The sequence below is a fragment of the Passer domesticus genome, chromosome 20, assembly GCF_036417665.1.
Source record: "Passer domesticus isolate bPasDom1 chromosome 20, bPasDom1.hap1, whole genome shotgun sequence".
Lineage (NCBI taxonomy): Eukaryota > Metazoa > Chordata > Aves > Passeriformes > Passeridae > Passer > Passer domesticus.
In genome coordinates this window covers 9,535,841-9,557,820 of record NC_087493.1, presented here as the reverse complement: position 1 = coordinate 9,557,820, position 21,980 = coordinate 9,535,841, and the positions used below count along the sequence as shown (strand labels likewise).

Here is a 21,980-nt window from a genome sequence, read left to right as displayed (position 1 = left end):
ATGTCACCAGTCCAAGCCTAATTCTCCTCGTCCTCTTTGCTTTGGGGAAGGTTTTCAAGCTCACTGATTTTCAGTGTTCTAGTGAAAGAAGTCACATGTGCTGCAGTGTCCTTATCTGAGGTCAGTTGCTGGAAACACTGAAATCCTTAAATCCAGAGCTTTCTCATGTGTTCTGCAGCCCACTCTGCCTCATGCAGGGCTTTCTCCCCTCTGGTGTCCTGCCTTCACGTGCTTTAGAGCATGTTTTATAAAATTGGTTATAATGCTGAGAAATGTGAGTTTGAGTTGTGCCCAAACTGTCTCAGAACCACCACACCACAGGGTTTCAAGTGCTTGTTTTTTAATTTATTGATTTAATTTTGTTAGCAGGTGAGCTATGACTCTCAGGGCTGTTATCTACCGAACAGCTCAGACCCAGCCTGAAGGACTTCCATTACTGCAGCTAATTACCCTTTGACATTAATTTCCATTCAGCTCCATCTGCATCTGTGAACACTTTCCCAAATTGCTGTTTGACACGTGAGATGGAGCCCCACATCTGAGGGCTGGGGAAGGCTCTTGGTGCTGTGGCTTTTTGGGGATGTCGTGGCTTGGGTGGTCTCCTCCTCCCGCTTGGCAGCTGCAGCAAGAGGCTCTGAGTTATTTCCCCTGGTGGGTTTTTGTCAGATAAAGCTCTCAGCAGTGATGTGAAATGCTCTGACAGCTGATTCCTGCAGTTAGTGTTGGGAGCAATGAGTTAACCTGGGGAAGGATGAGCTTGATTCATCTGGGGAGGTTTCAGAGCTTCCTCTGCTGTGCATGGGCCTTCATGGACCAGCCACTCTCCAGGAAATCACCATCCTGCATCTCTTTTAAAGCACATGTGGAGGGGAGAGGGGAGGAGGCTGTCTGTGGCTGTGTTTTGTGTGTTTGGCTTTGGTTTTAGAGCTCATTGTGGGAAAAGCAAGAGCCCTGTGCTGGAGCTGTGATGGAGAGGGAATGGTAAAAAGATGTTTCATAACATGTGTGGATTAATGTTCAGCTCTCACTGAGCCTTTCATCTCCTTTGGGCCCTGAATACAAACATGGGAATGGAGATGAGGCAGAAAAGGCTCCCATGGCAGTGTGCTGGGTGCTGATTATTGCAGGGCTTTGCATTAAACCCTTTTATAGGCTGCACCTCTTCCTTGGTGGATGGTTTTGGGGCTGCTGTTGGCAGAGGCTGTAACACAGGAGAAGGAGCTGGAAGATTGGTACAGGGCATAGTCACACAGCTCCTGCTGAGCCAGGAGCAAAGCCTCACCTTAGTCCTGGCTAAAAATAAGCAGTGTCCTCGTCCCTAGCCCTGTGGCAGGATTTCTGTGTGCAGAGCCCCTCAGGTGATGGACAGGCTGCTCCTGGGAGGCACACAGGGCTCAGAGGTGCTTCCCACAGGTCAGGTGTACACAGGAGCCTGGGTCAGCGGGTGGGAAAGGACAAGGGACGTGCACAGGACAGCCCAGGGGGGTGGCAGGGGGCTGCTGCAGGGAGTTAAGGGGGCTGGAGGCTCTGTAGGAAAGGCTGAAAAAGAGCAAGTGTCACCCACCCTGGCTGGTGGGACCCTCAGCCTGGCCAGGTCTGTGCTGGCAGAGATGTCCCCAGGTATCCAGGAGCTTTTCTTCTCCCTCCTCACCCTTTCCTGCCTGGGGGCTGCCCAAACAGGCCCTGCTTCCCCCAGGGCTGCTCACGCTCTCCTGCTTCCCATCTGGAGCTGCCCTCGTGGGAATTCCTGGGGCAGCAGGGGGTGCCAGGGCGGGTTTGTTTGTGCTTCTCTCTGAGCAAACACACACAGGTGGCAGGTGGCACCTTGTCCCCTGGCAAGGGGCTCAGAGATCCATGGCAGAGCCCTGCCTTGTGCACACAGCCTGCATCTTGCATTTGCTGGGTTCTCCGACGTTGGAAGGAAATGAGAATCTGACTCATGTTCTTAGAAGGGTAATTTATTATTTAATGATATTATATTATATTAAAGAATACTATATTAAACTATGCTAAAGAATACAGAAAGGATATTCTTTTAGCCTTCTGTCGAAAAGAAATGACTCAAAAACTCGTGACTCTCTCTTTGCAGGATTAAGCACTGTTTCAACGACAGGGTTTTTTTAATTTCACTTTCTCATGGAATAAACTGATGGTGACAGATGCCCAGGAGCCCTGGAGGTCACTGCTTTGTTTATATACAGGGAACTCAGGGAGTGAAGGGTGACAGTTGCCCCTGGAGAGGGATGTGGATGTCACCTTCTCATGGAGCATGGGTCTGTGTGGCAGTGACCTTCTCTGTGCCTGTAAACCTGGGCAGAGCCCACAGAGGGGCTTTGGGTTCCTCCAGAGCATCCACTAAATAGAAATGGATAAATATGTGGATAAATATATAAATATTTATATATTAAAAAGTATAAATGGATAAATAGAAGTGGATAAATGTGCCTTTTGCCTGGGAAACAGAGGAACACGCTGTCTCATTGGGTTTGTGTGCCAGCCTGGGGCACCATCAGGTGCCCTGAGCCCTGCTCCTTGTCAGGTGCTGCAGATAACCCAAATGCTTCCTATTCTGGCAGCTCCTTCAGACATTGATCTCAGAGCTAATTTCCTGTGTTACTGAGGACTGGGGCCTGGAGAAAAACAAGTTGGAATTTAATTTTGCCCGAGTTGAGCCATCTCCAAGCATCTCTGAATCAGAGCTGGTCCCTGCAGCCTCTCTCCAGCAGATGATTCACCCTATCTTCCTGCTGGAACCCTGGTCACTGAGAATTTCAGACTTTCTGTGCTGCCAGGCACTGACCCCCAAGAGAACACTGCATTGAGCTGAGGCTGTGGAGAAGCTTCCAAAATGGAATGAGAGTGAGAGACCCCGTGAGGGCTCATGCATTTTGTGACCATTTTGGTTCAACTTGGGTGCAGCCCTGGCTGCCCAAGGTGGATCCATGGAGGCCTTTTCATAAATCCCTGCTTTATTCTTTAGCTCTGTCTGGTCTCTGTTCCAGGCCAGCCTTCACAGGGCACCCCACCCCGCTGGAATCCCCTGGCACAGCGCGGGGGCTCGGCAGTGCCAGGGTCAGTGCCCCAGCGTTTGGGTCACTCAGGAGTTGCAGCAAGTGCCTTTTTTGTGGCAAGGATTTGCATAGTGGAGACTGACCATCTGGATTGTGGGGTGAGTGACTCGGGGGGGTTCTGGATGGTGCCCAGGGCTCCGCTGCCAGCTCTGTTACACCGAGCGCGCCATGTTCCGCGGACAATGCTGCCTTTCACCAGACCCACAGAATAGGCTTTGTGCCTCCTGTGTGAGCCCTCTTTCTCTCCAGAAAGGCTTCCTCAGAGGCTGCAGGCACTGCTCCGTGGCTTGGAATGGTTTTCACCTGTGCCAGGAGTGATTTCACTCTGCCTTTTGCCGGGGCTGGGCTGTTTGGTGGTGCCAGGTGCTTTGCTTTCCCTTGCTGGCAGCTGGAGAAGCCCATCAGAAGAAGGAGCTGCACTGGGACCTCTTGGTACCTGGAGAGAGGCATGTGTAACCATGGAGTAGCATCAAGTAGCATGTGGGCTTTATTTAAATGAACCCATTCCTAATTTTCCTGCTGCTCTGCTCTAGAGCATGGCTTGGCAGAAAGGGAGGTTCTGGGTCTAGAGTTATTTTATTCATAGAAACAAAAAAAATTCTGAGATGAGACATGCAAGGTTCATCAAGTCCAACTCCTGGCCCTGCACAGGACAGCCCAAAACCCCCCCTGTGCCTGAGAGCATTGTCCAAACCTTCTTGAACTCTGGCTGGGTTGAGGCCATGACCACTGCCCTGGGGAGACTGTTCATGCCCACCACCCTCTGGATGAAAAATAATTTCCTGATATTCAACCTAAACCTCGCCTGGCACAGCTTTTTTCTGTTTCTTTGAATTCTCTCACTGGTCACCAGAGATAAAAGATCAGTGCCTGCCCCTTATCCCTTACAAAGATTTTAAAGGACAACCCAACAGGATATTGGCACTTACATACTGATTCCACTTCTTGTTTTTACATGAGCTTACTGCTTCTGTGCTGGGGATCTCTGATGGATTCTGGGGCACAGCAAGGGCCATGGAGACCTGTGAGAAGCTGGCCCTTCATTAAATGCCTTGAAATGGTTTATAGAGAGAGTCTGAGTGCAGAAGGGCAGCACACAAGAAATTTAATCTTGACTGGCCCCTCACAGACAGAGCTTTCTCTTCCATCTCCAAGTCAGAAAGACCAACCGTGGTCCCAAATCCAGCTACATGAGTGGCTTGAGGGTCATCCTGTAAGATCCAGATGGAATTATACTGAAGTTTGTAAAGGCACTTCTGCAAACTCCAGTGAAAGCTGATCTGCAGCATTAGGCACTCAAATATGTCCCAAGTTTGGCTGAAGTTCTCTTCCAACTTCCCTGCTGCGGCCACTATTAAATATAATTGTAAGATACAAGGAAAAACACCAAAGAATGTTATTAGTTTATGAAACCGGGTTGCCTTGGCTACTTCTGAGGGTAGATTTAATAGGAGAAAACCCTCAGCTGTATGAGGCCAGGGCTTCATTGTAGTCTCAAATTGTAATTTCCCTTCTCTCCCGTTTAAGGACAGCGGACATTATCTCAGGAATCTATAGATAGCGTCTGAGTCATTCTTTAAAGTACAGCTAAAATGTAAAAACATTAAATAATATATCCCTGCAGCTCCTCTGACCAGCGGAAGTGTTTGACACCTCATTTTAGAGGCAGGGAAGAGTATGTGGAGGAGGAAAATTACGTGCAGAGAGTCATGTTGGAGTCCTGATGATGGCTGAGCTGTTCTGACTCCTCTGCTTGCAGCTGGCTTTGCCCCGTGGCTGAGCTGGTCCTTCCACCTCAGCATCTGCCCAGGGCAGCATCAGCTCATAGGAGCAGAGAATTGAGATGTGACTGGGCTTGGGGACAAAGAAAAATGTACATTTATTATGTCCCAACGGAGAAACTGCCATTCTGAGCTCAGATTTTTTGGGTAGGGCTGTGCAGGGCTGTGCACAGCTGGGAGTTTGGGCTTTCTGACCTCCAGGCAATTCTGTGCAGCATCAGAGCACCCCTGGGGCATCACTATGTGAGCTGCGCGGTGCTGAGGGTGTGTTCAGGCTGCTCTGCACTGGGGCTGCTCAGGTGGAAGGGCTCTGGCAGTGTTTGCAGCCTGGAGCATATTTAGAATGTATTCATCTGTGTGGAGAGAAAAGTGGCCATTGTCTGCTTGATCTTGGTACCCTTCCAAGGTAGCCTGTTCTCAATGGAGTGGCCAGTTTGTGGATCTAGACCCTGAATATTCATCTGAGTTTCTGGCTAGGAGGGGATTTAGTGGCCATGAGCCTGTGGAGGTCCCAGTTGTTGGTTTCTCTGGGTCTGGATTGAAGGCACTTGAGACAGGAGCTCATGTTGGGACTCAGGTGTTTATTGTTTCTTAGCAGTGAAACAGTCTCACAACCATAACTTCTGCAGCTTTTCATCAGCAAAGCACAAAATGGCCAACAATCTCTTGTTCCAAGGTCTTTTAAGACTAAACTCTCCAATTAAGAACTGATACCTAGAATATTTTCCCTTTTAACCCAATAACTGATCCCAAAGAGCTGCAATGAGGACTTTTCTGCCCAATTACAAAATGCCACCCAAACCCATGAAGAAGAAGAAGGAAGAAGAAGCATGAAGGAGAAACCCAGGACAGCACCCTGTGCCCTCCATCTTGCTTCCATCCACAACATACTAAAAATCCCAAAACCTAAATTTCTCACCAAGTGATCCACCTACACTACTCTCAATAATTTATTTCACACTTTTGTGGGTTCCAGTCTATCTTGAAGTCTAGGAAACTTTCTCCATGAATGAGGGTCAAAGTCAGAGCTCCCCTGGGGGTCAGGACACCCCAGAGCAGGCAGAGAAATATTCCCTGTGCCCTGGATTTCCACATGAGCCCTTGGCTACTCCTCTGCCTGGAGCTGGTTCCTTCACCCAGGTGTTACCTGGCTGCAGTGGAGCATCTCTCTTGGGGCAGGAGGAAGAAAACACTTTGTCCAAGCCTGGGGTGAGACTGAGACTTGCACCTAAGGAAAATCCCAGGCTGAGCTTTCCCCTTTTTCCCATCTGCAGAGTCAGACACTGCTCTCAGACCCAAGGGCTGCCCTGCTTCTCCTGCAGCTCTCACTGGGGCTGGGTGTTCCAGAGTGCCTGGCTCTGCTCTGGGTCTCCTGACCCTGTGGGTCACCCTGTGGGTCAGCCAGGCTCAGGAGAGCCCTTGACCCCTGCCCTTTGTCGTCTGCTGCCCTTCAGCCCCCGTGCTGCTGCCTCTTTGTTCTGGCCTTGTCTCCTTTGTACGTCCCCACCCCTCTCTGGGAAAAATCAACATTTGCCTTGCAGAGCCCGGCCAACAGAAGGGGTCTGTATTCCATCCCGATGGCAGCCCCAGGCTTGCAGGGCTCCTGTGATAGATCCAGTGGTGTTTGTTGCCAGGGGGACCCTCTGAAACACAATTTTGGGAGTTCTGTGTGTGTGAAACGAGCAGGGAAGCCGTGAGCGGTCACTGGGGCTGAGAAAAAAAACATGATTCATTGAGGTTAGAAGAAGATGGCAATAAATTGATTTAAACTCTAAGTAAGGATGACTTAAATTTTATTTGGTTTTTAATCTGAAATTCCACGTTGCTGCTTTGTGTGCTAGAGCTGCACATGGTGCTGGGGCAGAGCAGAGGGGCAGACACTGGGCTGGGAGGTTTGCAGCAGGACTTCTCCTGTGTGGTCACAGGCAGAGCACTGCAGGCCTGGGGGAGTGGGGAGCAGAGCTGCAGGGTGGCTCGGGAGTATTTGATCCATATGGAAATACCACACTGGAGTTTTAAAATTCTTTTCCCCTCCTTCAAATCTGCCCATGGTTTTCTCCAGCCAATCCATGGCCATTGCCAGATGAACCTGAGGGAGTGAGGTGCACCCCTGTGAATGTTGGGGGGTTTTGGAGGGTGAAGGATGAGCACTGATTATTTGTTTTTTCCCTTGTTTCCATAGTGCTCTGAGTGCTGAGCCTTACCCCTTGTCCACTCAGGCTCCTGGGGACACTTGTGTTATTAATGTTAATTAACTAACATGTTTCTACCTTGCTGGAGCTGTTGTGGCAGCTGGTTAATGTAAGAGTTTGATTATTAAAGTGAGAGTTATTTCCTTCTTTAGCAAGGCTGCAGCTTGGATGGGTTCAGATGCCTTCCCTCCTTCCCACCTCTGATGGGACCAGGTCCAAGCTGCTCCTGCCATGGCTTTACAAGCTCAAAACTCCCTCATTTAGTGAAAATGCCATGAGGCACCTGTTCATTGAGCTCCAGTTCTTGGGTCCTGCTTCTGTCTCTTGGATTTTGGCAGATAAGGACTGTGAGCAAGTGAGGAGTGTGATGAAGACAGAAAATTTAGAGGAACAAGATCTCTGTGGAAATCTGGTGAACTTGGAGGGATTTTAGGCTTGACAGTGGTTACCAGCTCCATCCCCAACCAGCAGAGCTTCAGGAGAGCAGTTTTTATTAGTTTTTATTCCCACACAAACCCTTTTCCCTCCTGCTGCTAAGTAAAGGAATCCCCTAAGCCAGCAGAGCTGACAGCACATATAAAAGACCCATTTTTGCAGTCCCTTTCCAGTTGGTGTGGACATTGGTGGTGTGAATATTCATCTGCACAAGTCATCTGCTGTGGTGACGTGGCACCTTCGCCGCTGCCCAGATTACTGGAACGCTCCAACCAGAGGGATCACAGATGATGACTAACACACTTTTTTTTGTATGAAAAACTGCTTGTGCTAATTTTTTTTAGTGCTTTCATGATTGTCCAGCCTATCTCTGAATGAGTATCAGCTGTGAGGAATTTGTGGTCAGTAAAGAACAGATGATCGTGAGGGGTGGTGAAATGATCTTGTTATTTCTATGAAGTGAATATCTGAGGACTGAGCTTACTCACCTCAGAATAAACTCATGGGGAGAAGGGGGAGTCTGTGTATTGTTTGAAGACCATTTTAGCTCTTGAACAACTTGCCAAAGCACTTGAAAACACTCCAATGTTTTAGTCTTGACACTGAGATTGAATGTCTCCAAAAAGCCAAGACTTATTTCAAGCACGAGCTTGAATCCACGCTGACCAGACAGAAGTGTGTGCTCTGGGGTTTGTGGCTCAGCCAAGGCAATTTTCTGGCCTCTGAGCTTTATGGATGTAAAAATTGATTTCCTGAGAATTACTGCAGTTTAATTTGAGTTAACAATTTGAATCAAAGCCTACATTTGAGCCAAGGCTGAAGTGCTGTGTCCCCTGTCACCCTCTAGCACCATGTGCAGGGCTGGTCCTTCTACCTACAGCTCCTTGCTGTGGCCAGAGCTCTGCTGGTCCTGGGGAAGCCTTTCTAACACTGCAAACACTGAGGCTCGAGTCTTGCTGCCTCCTATCATCAACACAAGCTTTTGGAACACTTTTTTTTAGTGTTAGAATGCTTCTGGCACCTGCTAAAGTAGGGTGTCGTGGTAGGAGCAGATGTATCTTGCTCGTGCCAGTTTTCCTGTGGTTTCCTTGAGGGTGATTTTAGGGTGGTTTCCTTGAGGGTGATTTTGGCTCAAGCTGGTTTCTTTTTAAGTGTGAGCTCATGGCTCCATGTGCTGATCAGCAGGGTTGTGTGGCTCCAGCTCCCATGGAAGGGAAATTGGTGTTGTTTTAGACTGTCTGTGCTCAGCCTTGGACCTGGACACAGCTTGTTGGTACATCTAGGCTGTGTTGGAGAAGGTAGTGGAGCACTCCTGACTCTGCAATCAGTGCCCTTTGGCCACGGCATCCTTCCATCCATCCCTCCATCCCTCCATCTCTCCAGCATCCCTCCCTCCAACCCACCAGCATCTCTCCATCCTGGTGGAAGCTCGCTTTGCTGCCAGAGATATTTGATCCAGAATGAAACCATGCACTAGGGTTGAAGTTTTTTTTTTTATTTTTCTAGCTGTGCTCAGCTCCTTTGTAAAGAGTTTCTGTTACACAGAATCTGGAAAAGTGTCTTTTATTCTGCAGTGCATGTTTCTGATTAGTATTGGAAATGAACATGAATTTTTTCCCTTTTTTTTTAACTGTATTCCTTTTGAGGTTAATGTTGCAAGTGGATTCAAGCTAATGGAGGAGAAGCTGTAATTGTGTGGTTCACTGGACTCAGAGCCATAGACATTCTTCTTCCTTTGCTAATCTGCACCCAGATGTCCCTCCCTTGCAGTGCCCTGAGCCCTGTGTCCCCAGCAGGTCCAGTGACACCTCCATGTGACACCTCCATCACTCAGAGGTGATGTGCCAGCATTGGAGCTTTGCAGCTGACCTGCAGCAGCTGGAGCATTGGAGGAGCCATGGAGGCAGGGATTGTGCAGTGTGGATCAACCCACGGGTGGGGTTTCCTCCTGTTAACAGCTCCAGGTCTTCTCCAGTCACTCTTTTTTTATCCTGGAGCTTTTAGATCCTGTCTGGGTGAAGCAGGGTGAGATGCAGCTGTCAGTGAAGGTGATTCACTGCCCACTCTTTGCCATGGGTACAGCGAGAGGGATTGCACACCCTGAGCAGTCTGGGGATGTTGAGATGGACCTGCACAATGGACAGAGAGTGCAGAACCCTGTCCCAGCAGTTGCACTGGTACCTGGGCAGGGCAGTGACATCCTTGCTGTCCTCTGTGTGCTCCTAGGTGACAGCAGGAGGGCCTGGGGGGATGGCACAGGGCAAGGTGGGGCTGGGGGTGTGCAGTGCACAGGGGCTGCAGGCCCTGCCCTGGGGGGAGTCAGCCCTGCCAGCCTGTGCTTTACAAGCTGCTGCTGCTGGTGTGTGCTGCTGTGACCCCTCTGCAGGGTTGTTCTGCTGAGGATCCCCCACCACCCCAGAGCTGGAACCACCCCGAGGTGGCTCCGTGATTTTCCTGGAGCTGTACAGCTCAGGAAGCCAGCAGGAGTGTGGGTATGTCCAGAGCAGCTCTGCTCTTGGATGGAGACATCTCCAGGGCTGCGTGGACGCCCTGCAGTGCTGCGCTGGTGGAGAAGGAAGCTGAATTATCTGACCCCAGACCCTGCAGTCAGTACATGTAACAGAAGCAAGGGTCACGCTGGCTGCTCAGATGAGCTGGTGCCTCCTTGCTGACTCCAGCACAGTGTGGGATGGCTCCTGCTGGTTTGGCCCATCCCTTTCCATCACCACCTTTGTTTGGCTTGGGTTCTTTTGTTTGTTTGGGTTTGGTTTTTACTGGACTGCGTAGAGAGAGCGAGTTCCTGAGCTGCATCCTCCATTGTTTGTCCTCACTGCGTGGTTTCTGTTGATAATGGGAGCTGCTCACTTGTCCTTTTGAGTTTTACATCATGGCAGTGTAAGCATGGATGGCTTACTGTGAGGAGAAAATCAGTCTCACGTGGGCTCTCTTCACTGGTGCATGTATGTGGGTTTTCTCCTTGAGCCAGGTCTTGTGAGCTCTCAGAGAACCCATCACACCCGAGATAGCCCAGCTGCCCCAAATGGCATAAAATCAGCAGGATGGCTTCTGTGGCAGTGTTGGAAACAGAAAGAAGAAAGATTTTAATAAAAGGCAAAATAACAAAGCTCTTACAGAGAAGAACAGAGCCAGGGGCAAGAGGTTCTTGCTGCTGCTAAAAACACCCCACAAAAGCGATTATTTCCTTTGTTCTTTTCTTTTTCTGTGAATTAGGCAGGACTTTTTGGCCTCTGTCCAGTTAGGTAGTCTAGGTTTGAGGTGAAGTCCCAAACGTCCTATGAGGTGTCTTTTTGCCAAATTGAGGAGAGAAACTTCTGGGCTTTTTGCCTTTTTAAGGAGACAGAGGATGATTTGGTCACTCTGTCAACAGGGGGCACATTCCCACACATGTACCCAGAAGGTTTGGAGTGTACCACCCAAAAACTCTGGTGTGTTCTGGAGAATGTGTGCATTGACTTTGCTGGAGATGAGCATCTCTGGCAATTCCCTGGTTAGCTTTAGGTGCAGATTCAGCCGACTCAGCTAGAAAAGTCCCACTGGACATTTCTCCAGACAACCTGGATTCCATCCCTGCAGCAGGGTGAGCACCCAGAAGGTGCTCCCATTTCAATTCTGGGGTGCTTTACATCCATTGTGTCACGGCAGCAGCTGCAAGGAGCAGGAAACAGTAGAAAACCTGGTCCAATATTGTCTGGAGGGAGCAGTTTAAAACTGAGCCTGGCAGTGACACAATCACAGGGGCAATTCTGGGCTTTGTCAGTCCTGAAGGAGACCCCAGAGAAGCCCAGAGGTTTCGGGTGCTGCTGCCTTTCTGCTGGGCCATATGGCCCCAGCCCGTGGATCTGGAGGGAATTAGTCATTGATTATAAAATGGGAAAAAAAACTTGCTCAGTGAGTGAGCCAAGGTGGGGCTGAGCTGGGCTTTGTCCTGCTGAGGCACATCCATGGGTTTGAACGAGCCTCTCTTGGCCTGACTGATTTTTAACTGTTGGGTTCTTCCGCTCTGAATTCCTCCTGGTGGGGGAGAATTCCCAATTTCAGCTAAATGAAGCACATTGCACTGTGGTTCTCAGTCCAGTGTGCTCCAGTGCCTTTCCAGCGTGGCTCGAGGGCGTTTGCAGGCGCTGGGGGAGGGCTCACAGACACTGTGTCTGCCCTGGAAATGGCTCATTTTCATTTCACAAACGTGGGGCTCAAACTGCTGCTCCCAGGCTATAAATAGAGGTAACCCCAGAACAGGCTCAGCAGCTGATGCTCTCTGCTCCTGCCCCCTCCCTGGCTTCTTGGCAGTGTGTTCACAGCACCATATTTTTAGCTGTTTCTTTCTGGTTATTTATTTTAATTTTTTTTTGCCAGGCTGCCAGCTTTCCCTGCTGTTTATCTGCTTTCCAGGACTGTGTCTGGATCCTCCCACTGGAGGGGCAGTGGGGCATCACAGATAGCAAGCTTGGCTCAGATTCTGCAGCTCTCCCTCCTCTCTGTAGATTTTCTGTCAAGGTATTGAGCTGCCTGGGTGAATTTCTTGTTTTCTCCTCATTTTCCCTTTGTCTGAAGGGATGAACAGCATTATTATGTATTATTAATGTTGTTAGCAGGCAGTGAAGCAACAGCTGTCAGAAAAACCTCCTCCTAATGCTGCCTCCAACACAAATCAACTCAGCTCGTTGAGAAAAGAGTGAGAATGGTAATTCCAGGGCACCCAAACAAACAGAAATGATAAAAGCCCCAGAAAGGCTCAGCCAGGGCACGACTGTGCTGGATGCTCCAGGTCCTGTGTGTGTTTTTCCACTGCTGAAGGGAATGGAGCTGATTTCCTCGATGTGTCCTGTCCAAGCCTGTGAGCTCCTCGCTCAGCTCCCGTCCTGAAGGGAGGCTTTGAACACGAAAGGCTGTTTTAACCAGCTCAGCGTGGCTGCACATCTGCATTCCCCAGCCTGCCACCCATCAGGGATGCCTTTCTCTGCTTTTTGAGCAATTCTAAAAGCTGGGTTTCTGCACTGCACCTTGCCTGTTCACGGGGAACTCAGAGGTGTTGTCTCTGCACGGAGCGGAGCTGGGATGTGGCTGCTCTTGCAGCCTGGCTCCAGAAGAGCTGTTTAAAAATCTATTTCAGCAAATTAAATAGGACTTTTCATTTTTGCTAGCACCCAAAAAAGCAGTAGGCATTTAGAGAGGAAAAAATAATTTTAAAAAACATTCATGAATTGGAAATTAGTGCACACAGGGAACTCAGAGGTGGTGTGTCTGCAAGGACAGAGCTGGGATGTGGCTGCTCTTGCAGCCTGGCTCAAGAAGAGTTGTTTAAAAATCTGTTGAGCTGTTTAAAAATGTTCCTCTGTTCAGCAGAGGAAATAGGGCTTTTCATTCTTGCTAGCATCCAAAAAAGCAGTAGGCATTTAGAGAGGAGAAAAGAATTAAGGAAAATATTCAGGCGCTGGGTTTAATAGCAAAAATATGTTTAAAAATGAAAATGTTTGCTATAATGCACAAGTTCCCAGAAGCTTCAGCCCTTGTCCTGCTGTCAGTGATGGAAAGTGAGGCTGGCTGATGGGTGCAGCCCCAGTCTGCCCAGCTGCAATGCAGGTAAAGCTCTGGAGCAGACAGGCTGGGTGTTCATGCGTGGGGGCACAGCCCTGGCTCTGTTTCTGGCTCTTTGGGGGCAGGGAAAGGCTCTTTCCAAGGAGGGGCATGGCTCTGGGTGGTGCTGCCCATGGGCTCTCCTGTGTTGCCCTTTCCCAGGAGCAGCCCTGTGGTCCAACCACATCACGTTGTAGGCACAGAGGCTTTTTCTGTTAGAAAAGGAAAGGGACAGAGCAAACACACATGTGCATATATATATAAATTTATATACACAAGCACAGGCATCTCAGCATGAAATGCTTTTTCCATGTCCAGCTGCCAGGCAGCTCTTTTCCCTTCCCTCCCCCTATTCCAGGCCTTACTGGTATAAAAGTTTTCCTGCCTTTTTTCTATATATATCTTTCTTTTTTAATAGATTTTTTTCTTGTATGATGCACTCTTCCAGCTGACAAGGTTGGTGAGGTTGTGACTCCGTTACAAATCACAGTTTAGAGCTGTTTTGCATTTTAAATTGATCCTGTTTTAATGCCTTTGCTTCTTGTCCAAAGATCTGGTAGATGGTGAGAAGATAATTTAAATAATATAATTGAATGACATCACCAGCCTCAAATCCTGGGGGTTTCTTACCTGTTTGCAGGTAGAAACCCTGACCCAAGTTTTTTGTGAGCTGAGGCAGGGTTTGGAATGAGCTGAGGAGCTCCTGTGGCTTTGCAGTTCCAGCTTCTGCTGCCTGAGATGATGGACCCTGTCCTGAAGCTGGTGTCCACCCTGGACCCCATCCTGCTCCTCCAGCAGGACCCCAAAAGCTGGGGAGCCACCAGACCTTCTGGGAATGTCCAAGACATCAGAACACTTGAGGGGTTTCCACAATACAGCATCCCACCTGAGGTGCTTCACTGCATTTATTGCATTTACCACTTTTATTGAGGTAAAAAACCAGAAACTGAGGCACAAATCCATGGCTGTATTTTAACCAAATGGGATTCTGGGGATTTTAAGGAGAATTGAGGTTCTTGCTGAGTTTTATTGAGGTAAAAAACCAGAAACTGAGGCACAAATCCACATACAGTTTTGTATGGCTGTGTATTAACTAAATGGGGTTCTGGGGATTTTAAGGAGAATTCGGGTTCTTGCTGAGTGGGAAGCGAGTGCTGTGGCAATCATTGTTTTACAAACAGGCAGCTGGGATGGCAGAGAGATGAACCAAGCTGATGATGGCTCAGAAATGTTGTTGTAGCCAGCAGGTGCCATGGCTTGCCTGGAGCCTGGGAAGCACCTGGGAATTGCTGAGGACTCTGAACTGGGTGTAGAAGGGGAGGTGCATCCCCTGTTCACTGCTCTGACCCCACAGCAGGGCTCACATGTGATGTGTTCCCAGCATGTGAGTGCATCCTCTGTAAGTGCAGGACTCATGCAAATCCCTAAATTCCTGTGCTCTTCTCTCCCAGCAAGAAAATCTGCCTCAGGAAATGCTGCACTTCCCTCTAGGATAAATTATCCTGGAGTGAGAGGTGAGCATGAATGTCCCACATGATGATTTCTAGAGTCCCCTCTGGTGTTTCTGGAAACCCTAAATACATTTGTGGGTTTGCTGTGTTTGAATAACAATGTTTGACACCTTCAGGGAAAGGTGGAGGTCTCTCCTGAGGTGTTTTTTGGTTAAAATAACATGTAAATCTCCCTGGATCTGAGAGATGATTGTACAAAGCAGATTCCTGACAGAGCTGTGCCTTGCCAGACACAGAGGGATAGCAGGGAGGTAACTCCACACCCCACACTCACATGGACTGCTCATTCCAACCTTCTTCTTGTTTTAGGGATCAGCCGGACCTCCAGCGGGAGACTTCGGAGGCTCAGCGACCAGACAAGCCCCAGTAAGTGTGTGGATTTCTTCCTCTGAAACCTCCTCATCCAATTTAAAAAATAAAAAAAAAAAAAAAAAAGGAAAAATAGGGAATAGGGAAAAAAGGGAATGCAGGAGGTGACACTTGGAAATCTTATTTTCTGCCATGGTTTGAAAGGCAAAGCTTGCTGCTGATAAATGCAGAGCTCTCTATGCTGGAGAAAGCAAGCAGTACATGTAAAAAAAAAGTGAGATATATATATATATATATATATATTTTTTTAAAGCCCAAACAAACTACGAAAAGAGAGAGAATATAAAATATTCCTTTCTGTATAATGGGTCCAGAGACAATAATTACCAAGCTCCAACCCAACTCAACATAACAGGAAGCAGGAATGGCCTGTGGTTGAAATCCACTTTAGTCATTAGCAGCTCTTTTGGACTCTCCTTAGCTGTTATTTTTTATTGGATGTGCAGATTTATGGATTATAAGTGCTTGTGGCCAAATTTGCAGCCCTAATTGCAGCTTAATGTTTTGGAAGCTGCTTCTGATTCCGGAGGAAGCAGGTGGGAGGGTTTGTTTTTCTTGCAGAAGGTGTTTCCCAGCCTCAGGAAAGCAGTAGCAGAATTCCCAGTGCTTGGGACTACCTGAGGCTGTGTGCTCTGTTTGTTTGTGTGTGCCACGTGCTGGGGCTGGCCCTGGGCGTGTCTGCAAGTGAAAAATGTCACTGTTCTCGTCTAAAATACTCCGAGGGAAGCTGAGGCAGCCCAGATCTGGGCTTTTCCTTCTGGCAGCCCCTTTTGCTGGCTGTGTCAGCCGCTCTGATGAGCCTGTGCTGCTCCCTGGTTCAAAGCCCTGTGGGAAGCAGTGTGTCTCCATATCCAGGTGCTTTCTACATCCCAGACATTATTCTGCATTAGCAGGTGCTTTGCTGCCACTGAAATCTTCCTTAGTTTCCTTCTCTGACACCACACAATCCTGTGGTAGTTACAATCCTACCTGTAAATTTCAACAAGATGGGCACAGATAATTCTTGTCATAGTTGGTTTTTCCCTTTAGAAGTTACTGATGTTCCTATTTGGTAGCTGGAGAAAATGGAGCAGCAGAGAACCTGAAAGCTGTGCCTTGAGCAGTGCCTCTGAGAATCCTGAATAGTTTGGGTTGGAATGGACTGTTGTATTCCCAGGGAGCCCCAACGAAGGAAGGAAGGATGAATCTGACTCCATGTCATCAGAAGGCTAATTTATTACTTTATAATATATTACAGAATACTATAATAAACTATACTAAAGAATACAGAAAGGATATTTGCTGAATTCTAAAAAGATAATAATGAAAACTCGTGACTCTGTTTCCAGAGTCCCCACACAGCTCGGCACATTGAGTCAAAACAACTCACACCAGAATCCAATGAAACAATCACCTGTGGGTAAACAATCTCAAAACATATTCCACACACGAGCACAACACAGGAGAAGCAAATGAGATAAGAATTGTTTTCCTATTTCTCTGCTTCCCAGGAGAAAAATCCTGGGCGAAGGGATCTTTCAGAGCATATGAATGCGACAAGAGACCTTAAAGATCATCTAATTCCAGCCTGGATGATGTCCCCTCACCACTGCTGCCTCATTTTCTCTGCTCCCTGTGCCCCCAACCCCACTCCCCTCCTCAGCACCCTTAGTTCAGCTTTCATCCTCTCCTGTCCCCTTGCTCTCTCTGCCACCCAGTTGCTCCCTCCAGGCTGGATTTGCTGTTTCAATCCATCTTCTCAGCCCTCACATCCTGCCTCAGCTCCCAGATGGACTTATCAAAACAGTGCTTTGCAGCCCTTCCCTCGGCGTGGGTGGCAGCACAAAGCCACCCTGGGGGTGCCTTCCTGCAGCAGTGACCTCAGTGCTTTGCTGGGAGCAGCCACCAGCACGTGTGGGATGGGGATTAGTCAGGGATGGCTGCTTGAACGTGCACTTGAATACCCTGGAGCTGGGACACTGCCTGCCTGGCCCCCCTGAGCACTGCTGGCCAGCACAGGGACAGCTGTTTGTGGCACAGGAGGGAGTGGCAGGGGCTGGCACGCTGTGACACTGCCCTGCTGCTGGCATCTGGAGCCTTGCACCATCATCATCAGTGGGAGGATGGAATTATGGTCAGAGCAGCCCAAACTGATGCCCAGTGGCAGCAAAAAATGCATTGAGTGACGTTTATTGGGGAGTCTTGGTGGTGTGTGACACAAACTCCTGTGTTCATGACAGCGAGAGGCCAGGAGGGCTGAGCTGCATTTTCGAGCTGATGCTTCAGAACTCGGCCACCAGCACAGAGCTGGCAGTTTGGAGCTGCAGAGTGTGTTTATCTTGTGCATATGCACAAACAAAGCTGCTGCCTCAGCCCTGGCACCGCCTGCTCTCATGTGCAGACAGGACAGAAGGGGGAATTGGTGCAGCTCCAAAGGGAACTGGGGTGTAGGGAATCCACATTGACAGACACAGCACATTTGTTCAAGCTTGTTTTCCTTTGACTCTAATTATATACTTTTCCACTTTTCTGGTGAGAGACCTTGTAAATTTTAATTTTTTTTTTCAAGTTAAAAATTCAAATGAGCAGTTCAGCCCTTCAGTTTACATTGCAGTAAATATTTATGACTCCATATAACTGCAGCTCAATTTCCCCTTGTTTCAGGTCCAAATTTTCCCCTCTGCACATCTGGCCTTGCACCCAGAAGCTTTTATTCCTGTAAAAGATAAATTGGGGTTGGGATGACTGAGCAGTGGTTGCAAATGAAGCATTGCAGAGGGGGCTCAGTTGCTTTGGGCTCTTTGCCACCCTAAACAAAGGAAGGGGTGACGTGCATTTCCACAGCCACCAGCTCCTGGGATCCAGAGAGCTCCAGATCATCCACATGCTGCCTTGGGGTGTGCAGTGAGGGTAGGAACCTGCAGAACTGATGCTGATCTCTTTTGGAGGCTTCATTCTGCCACTCAGATTCCCTGGTCCCTCTGGAAGGGACCTTCCCTGCCCAGCCTGTTGTCTTGGTTTGGACAGACAGGTGTCTGCTAAGAAAGGCAGGAGCCTCCCCTGAAATGGAAAATGGAAACCCCCTCCCTCCAAATTGCTGTAAATTTTAAATTAAGGGGCTCTCAGACAAAAATATGGGAGCAGGAATAACAGCTCTTTATTAGGTAAGAAAATAAAAAGATAAAATAAACAATGCAGTGAACCAAAACAACACTGACAGAGTCAGAACACAGCCTGACAGCCTGTGGGTCAGGGTGCTGGCACAGTCCCATTGGAATTGTGGCTCAGCCCTCCTGCAGTGCCAGGGGTGGTTCTGCTGGAGCAGGGATCCTGGGGAAGGGTGTAGTCTTCCTCTGAAGATCCAGTGGAAGAGGCAGCTGCTGTTCCTCTGGAAATGCAGTGGAGAAGCTGTGCTGGTGTTCCAGTAACTCCAGATTATATCCAGGTAGGAATGCTTGGCTCCTCCCCTGGGCGGAGCATCTCCCAATGGATGCTGTAGTTCTTATCAGCCATGCAGGGACATTCCACAGCCTGTTATCAGCAGATGTTTCCCCTGAGAGAGGAGTGGGTGTGGAAGAGATAAGGAAAACTGCCCACTGAACAGAAGACAGCTGCCACACAGATGGCAAACAGAATAAAACAGAATACGACTTGCTTGGCAGTCCAGGACACCTGTACTTGGGGTTGCCCTGACCCAGGTTCAGGACACTGCCCTTGGCCCTGCTGAACATCCTGAGGGTCACATGGGCCCATCCAGGTCCCTCTGGATGCTGTCCCTCCTCTCCAGGGATTGAGTGCACCAGTTAGGAATGGCATGTCAGGGAAGTTACTCCCACTTCACTTTGCTACAACTGTACCTGATGAATTTGAAGCAGAGAAATATTTGCTGACATTTACCATGTGGAGCAGTGGTGTGCTCACAACTCAGCCAGAACAGAGCCCAGAGCAGTTGGAGTGGAAGGAGCAGAGATCGTGTTCCTCTCAGGCAGCCAGCTGTGCTCTACTTTGATTTGTTTCCAGCCTCCAACTCAGTTTTTGCTAAAGAGGAAGGAACTTCCCTGGCAAGGGTAACACAAGGAGAGGGTCCATGAAAAGGCAGAGTTGGTGATTTAGCTAAACCAGCATGTTTTCCCTGTGTAGGTGAAGGCAGGGGGGACGATGCCTTCCAGCTGTGTTTCAGCAGCCCTGCTCTGGCCCAGCGCTGTTTGTGCCTCAGGTGCTTTGTTCAGAGAGGTCCCAAAGGGCTGGGAGGGGAGCAGGTGCCTCAGCTTTCCTGTTTCACAGCCTTTGTGTGGCTGTGACGCTGCTGGAGCGGGGGCAGCCTGCCAGGGCCAGGGCAGGCAGGGCTTTTCCACCCAAAAAGATAGCACAGCCCTGCTTCTGCCTCGTCAGCAGCTGGCTGAGGATCAGCCACAGCTTGTCCTGGTGCCTTTTGGAAGTGCAGGGCATAATTTGGAGAGGCAGGAAGTCCAGGGCAGCTCTCTGGGCTGTGTTAGAAAGGGGCACTCACTGGGACCTTTGCTGGGACAGCTTGGTTTGTGCTCTCTAAATGCTTCTCCTGGGCAGAAAGGGGAGGGACTCCTACACAGACGTTGTTTGCACCAGCTCAAGCTCCTTGTTCAAACATCTTGTTGAGGGCAGCCGAGGTAGCTGGGCCAGAAGCCACAGTGGGGCTGGGGTTGCAGGGGAAGTGAGGTGGTTCAAAGGTTTGTGGTTTGAGCCTGTGAGCTTCTGCTCAGGGCATGAGCTCTAGGAGCCCACTGACCCCACTGTCACTGCACTGCCACACTGTGCAGGGCACCCCAGAGGTCTCTGGTACATGGGATTAACAAAAATAAAAATATTATAGCCTTACTTGTGAATTTCAACAAGATGGGCACAGATAATTCTTGTCTTACTTGGTTTTTCCCTTTAACAGTTATTGATGTTCCTATTTTGTAGCCAGGGAAAAAGAAGCAGCAGAGAACCTGAAAGCCTTGAGCACTGCCTGTGAGTCAGGGATCCTTCCCCAAGGGCACTGAAATGGAAAGATGTGAGACCAGGTGGGTGGAGGAGCTGAACACACATAGCTGTGGGCATAGTTTAAATTGGCATCATTGCTTTAACAGGGACAGCAGGATTTCAGCAGGGTTCACTAATTTGGATTGCTCAAAATTCAGGGTAGATATGACAACAGGTCTTGCTGTTTCCATCCCTTGACTTAGTACCTTGCCCTGAGACCAACTCCTCTCTTTGTGCCTGGAGTCTGAGAGAGGACAAGTCTAGAAAGTGGTTTCTGTGAGGCTGGGGGTTAACCAGAGCAGAGAGATAAACAAAAGGAATGTCAGGAGCCAGGGGCTCCCCACTGGAGCGTGATGATGGCTCTTACATAAGCAAATCCAGAATGCTATAAAAACCATTAGGTGTGAGGGGTTTGTCCTCAGGGGAGTGCTGTCACAACTGTCACACATCTGCAGCTCAGACATGAGCACTGCCCCTCACAGCACAGCCCTGCACGTGTCAGTGTGGCAAACTGAGCTTGGGAACCTCCTGTGACCCTTGGTGCAGCCCTTCAGCTTGTCCTGCATCTGTCTGCAGCTTCCTGCTGGCACCCTGGGGTCCAGGTGGGAGAGCAGCACCCTGGGTCCAGCAGTGTCCTCAAGCTGCACCAGGGGTGGTTTAGATTAGATACCAGGGAAAATTTCCTCACTGGGAGGGTGGTCTGGCGCTGGAACAGGCTGCCCAAGGAAGTGTGGAATTTTTGGAAGTGCAGGGCATAATTTGGAGAGGCAGGAAGTCAAGGGCAGCTCTCTGGGCTGTGTTAGAAAGGGGCACCCACTGGGACCTTTGCTGGGACAGCTTTGTTTGTGCTGTCTAAATGCTTCTCCTGGTAGAAAGGAAGGGACTCCCATCCAGATGTTTGCACCAACTCAAGCCCCTTGTTCACCCGTTACATGGATGGTGGGCACTGCCCCTCACAGCACAGCCCTGCACGTGTCAGTGTGGCAAACTGAGCTTGGGAACCTCCTGTGACCCTTGGTGCAGCCCTTCAGCTTGTCCTGCATCTGTCTGCAGCTTCCTGCTGGCACCCTGGGGTCCAGGTGGGAGAGCAGCACCCCGGGTCCAGCTGGAAGCTGGGGGATGCACAACATGCTCTGTGGTGTCAGCAGCTCTTTGGTGTGTGGTGAAATGTCCTCAAGGTGCACCAGGGGTGGTTTAGATTAGATACCAAGAAAAATTTCCTCACTGGGAGGATGGTCTGGCACTGGAACAGGCTGCCTAAGGAAGTGTGGAATTACCATCCCTGGAAATGTTCAGAAGTGGTGTGGGTGTGGCACTCGGGACACGGTTTGGTGGTGCACACAGCATTGCTGGGTTAATGGCCGGGCTCAATGAACCCTTGGAGCTCCTTTCCAGCCCTGATTCTGTGTTTGCAGCACTGAGGTGCCTGTGGCTGTGCTGGGGCAGCACAGGGGTTAACTGCAGCCTGTGGTTGCAGCCTCATGGCTCTGGATGTGTCCTTAGATGAGGTCACACCAATTTCTTCGGGCAGCCTCTCTCTATTCCCCTTTGTCTGAGGCACCAAACTGGTCACCCAGCTGTGCAGCTCTCCTGCCAGAGTGTCCCACGCAGCTCCCTGGGGACAAACCCTGGCTTGACACGTGTCGCCCCATCACACATGGCCCTTCTCCTCACCAGGGCAAAGCAGCAGAGGGTACAGCTTGGTCACCAGCGGTGGAGGTTTTGTTTCTTTTTTGTTGAGGTGGGACGGTATTTTTTGTTCAGACTCAGATGTTTATTGGTTTTTATCTATATTACAGTTTTATAAACTGTGAGTTCTACCGTACTTTAATAAGCTAAAACTGGAGTCCTAGCTCTCTTTCTACAAGATTTTTTAATGATAACTGTTTAAGAAATGATACTTAAATTACTTTTACTTTAGCTTAATAACTAACTACTCATGGCTCACAATGTGGACTTTTTTATGTAAATACACAATACTACCCAAACTGATGAAGAAGGTGAAGAAGGACTAGCTCCCACACTAAAACTCCTATTTTGTTATAT

The 21,980-nt window shown here is 49.2% G+C and overlaps 1 protein-coding gene across 2 annotated transcripts in view; it reads left to right on the top strand.

Annotated features, from left to right (window-relative positions):
* SEPTIN9 (septin 9) overlaps nt 1–21,980 on the top strand; it is a 129,442-nt gene that overhangs the window by 8,725 nt on the left and 98,737 nt on the right. Inside the window, exon 2 of one of the 2 annotated variants that reach the window (XM_064395343.1) lies at nt 14,895–14,951. The exons of the other annotated variant lie outside the window; for it this stretch is intronic. Within the exon in view, the coding sequence (XP_064251413.1) occupies nt 14,895–14,951 (57 nt within the window). The remainder of the gene's footprint in view (nt 1–14,894; nt 14,952–21,980) is intronic. 2 annotated transcript variants of the gene reach the window in all.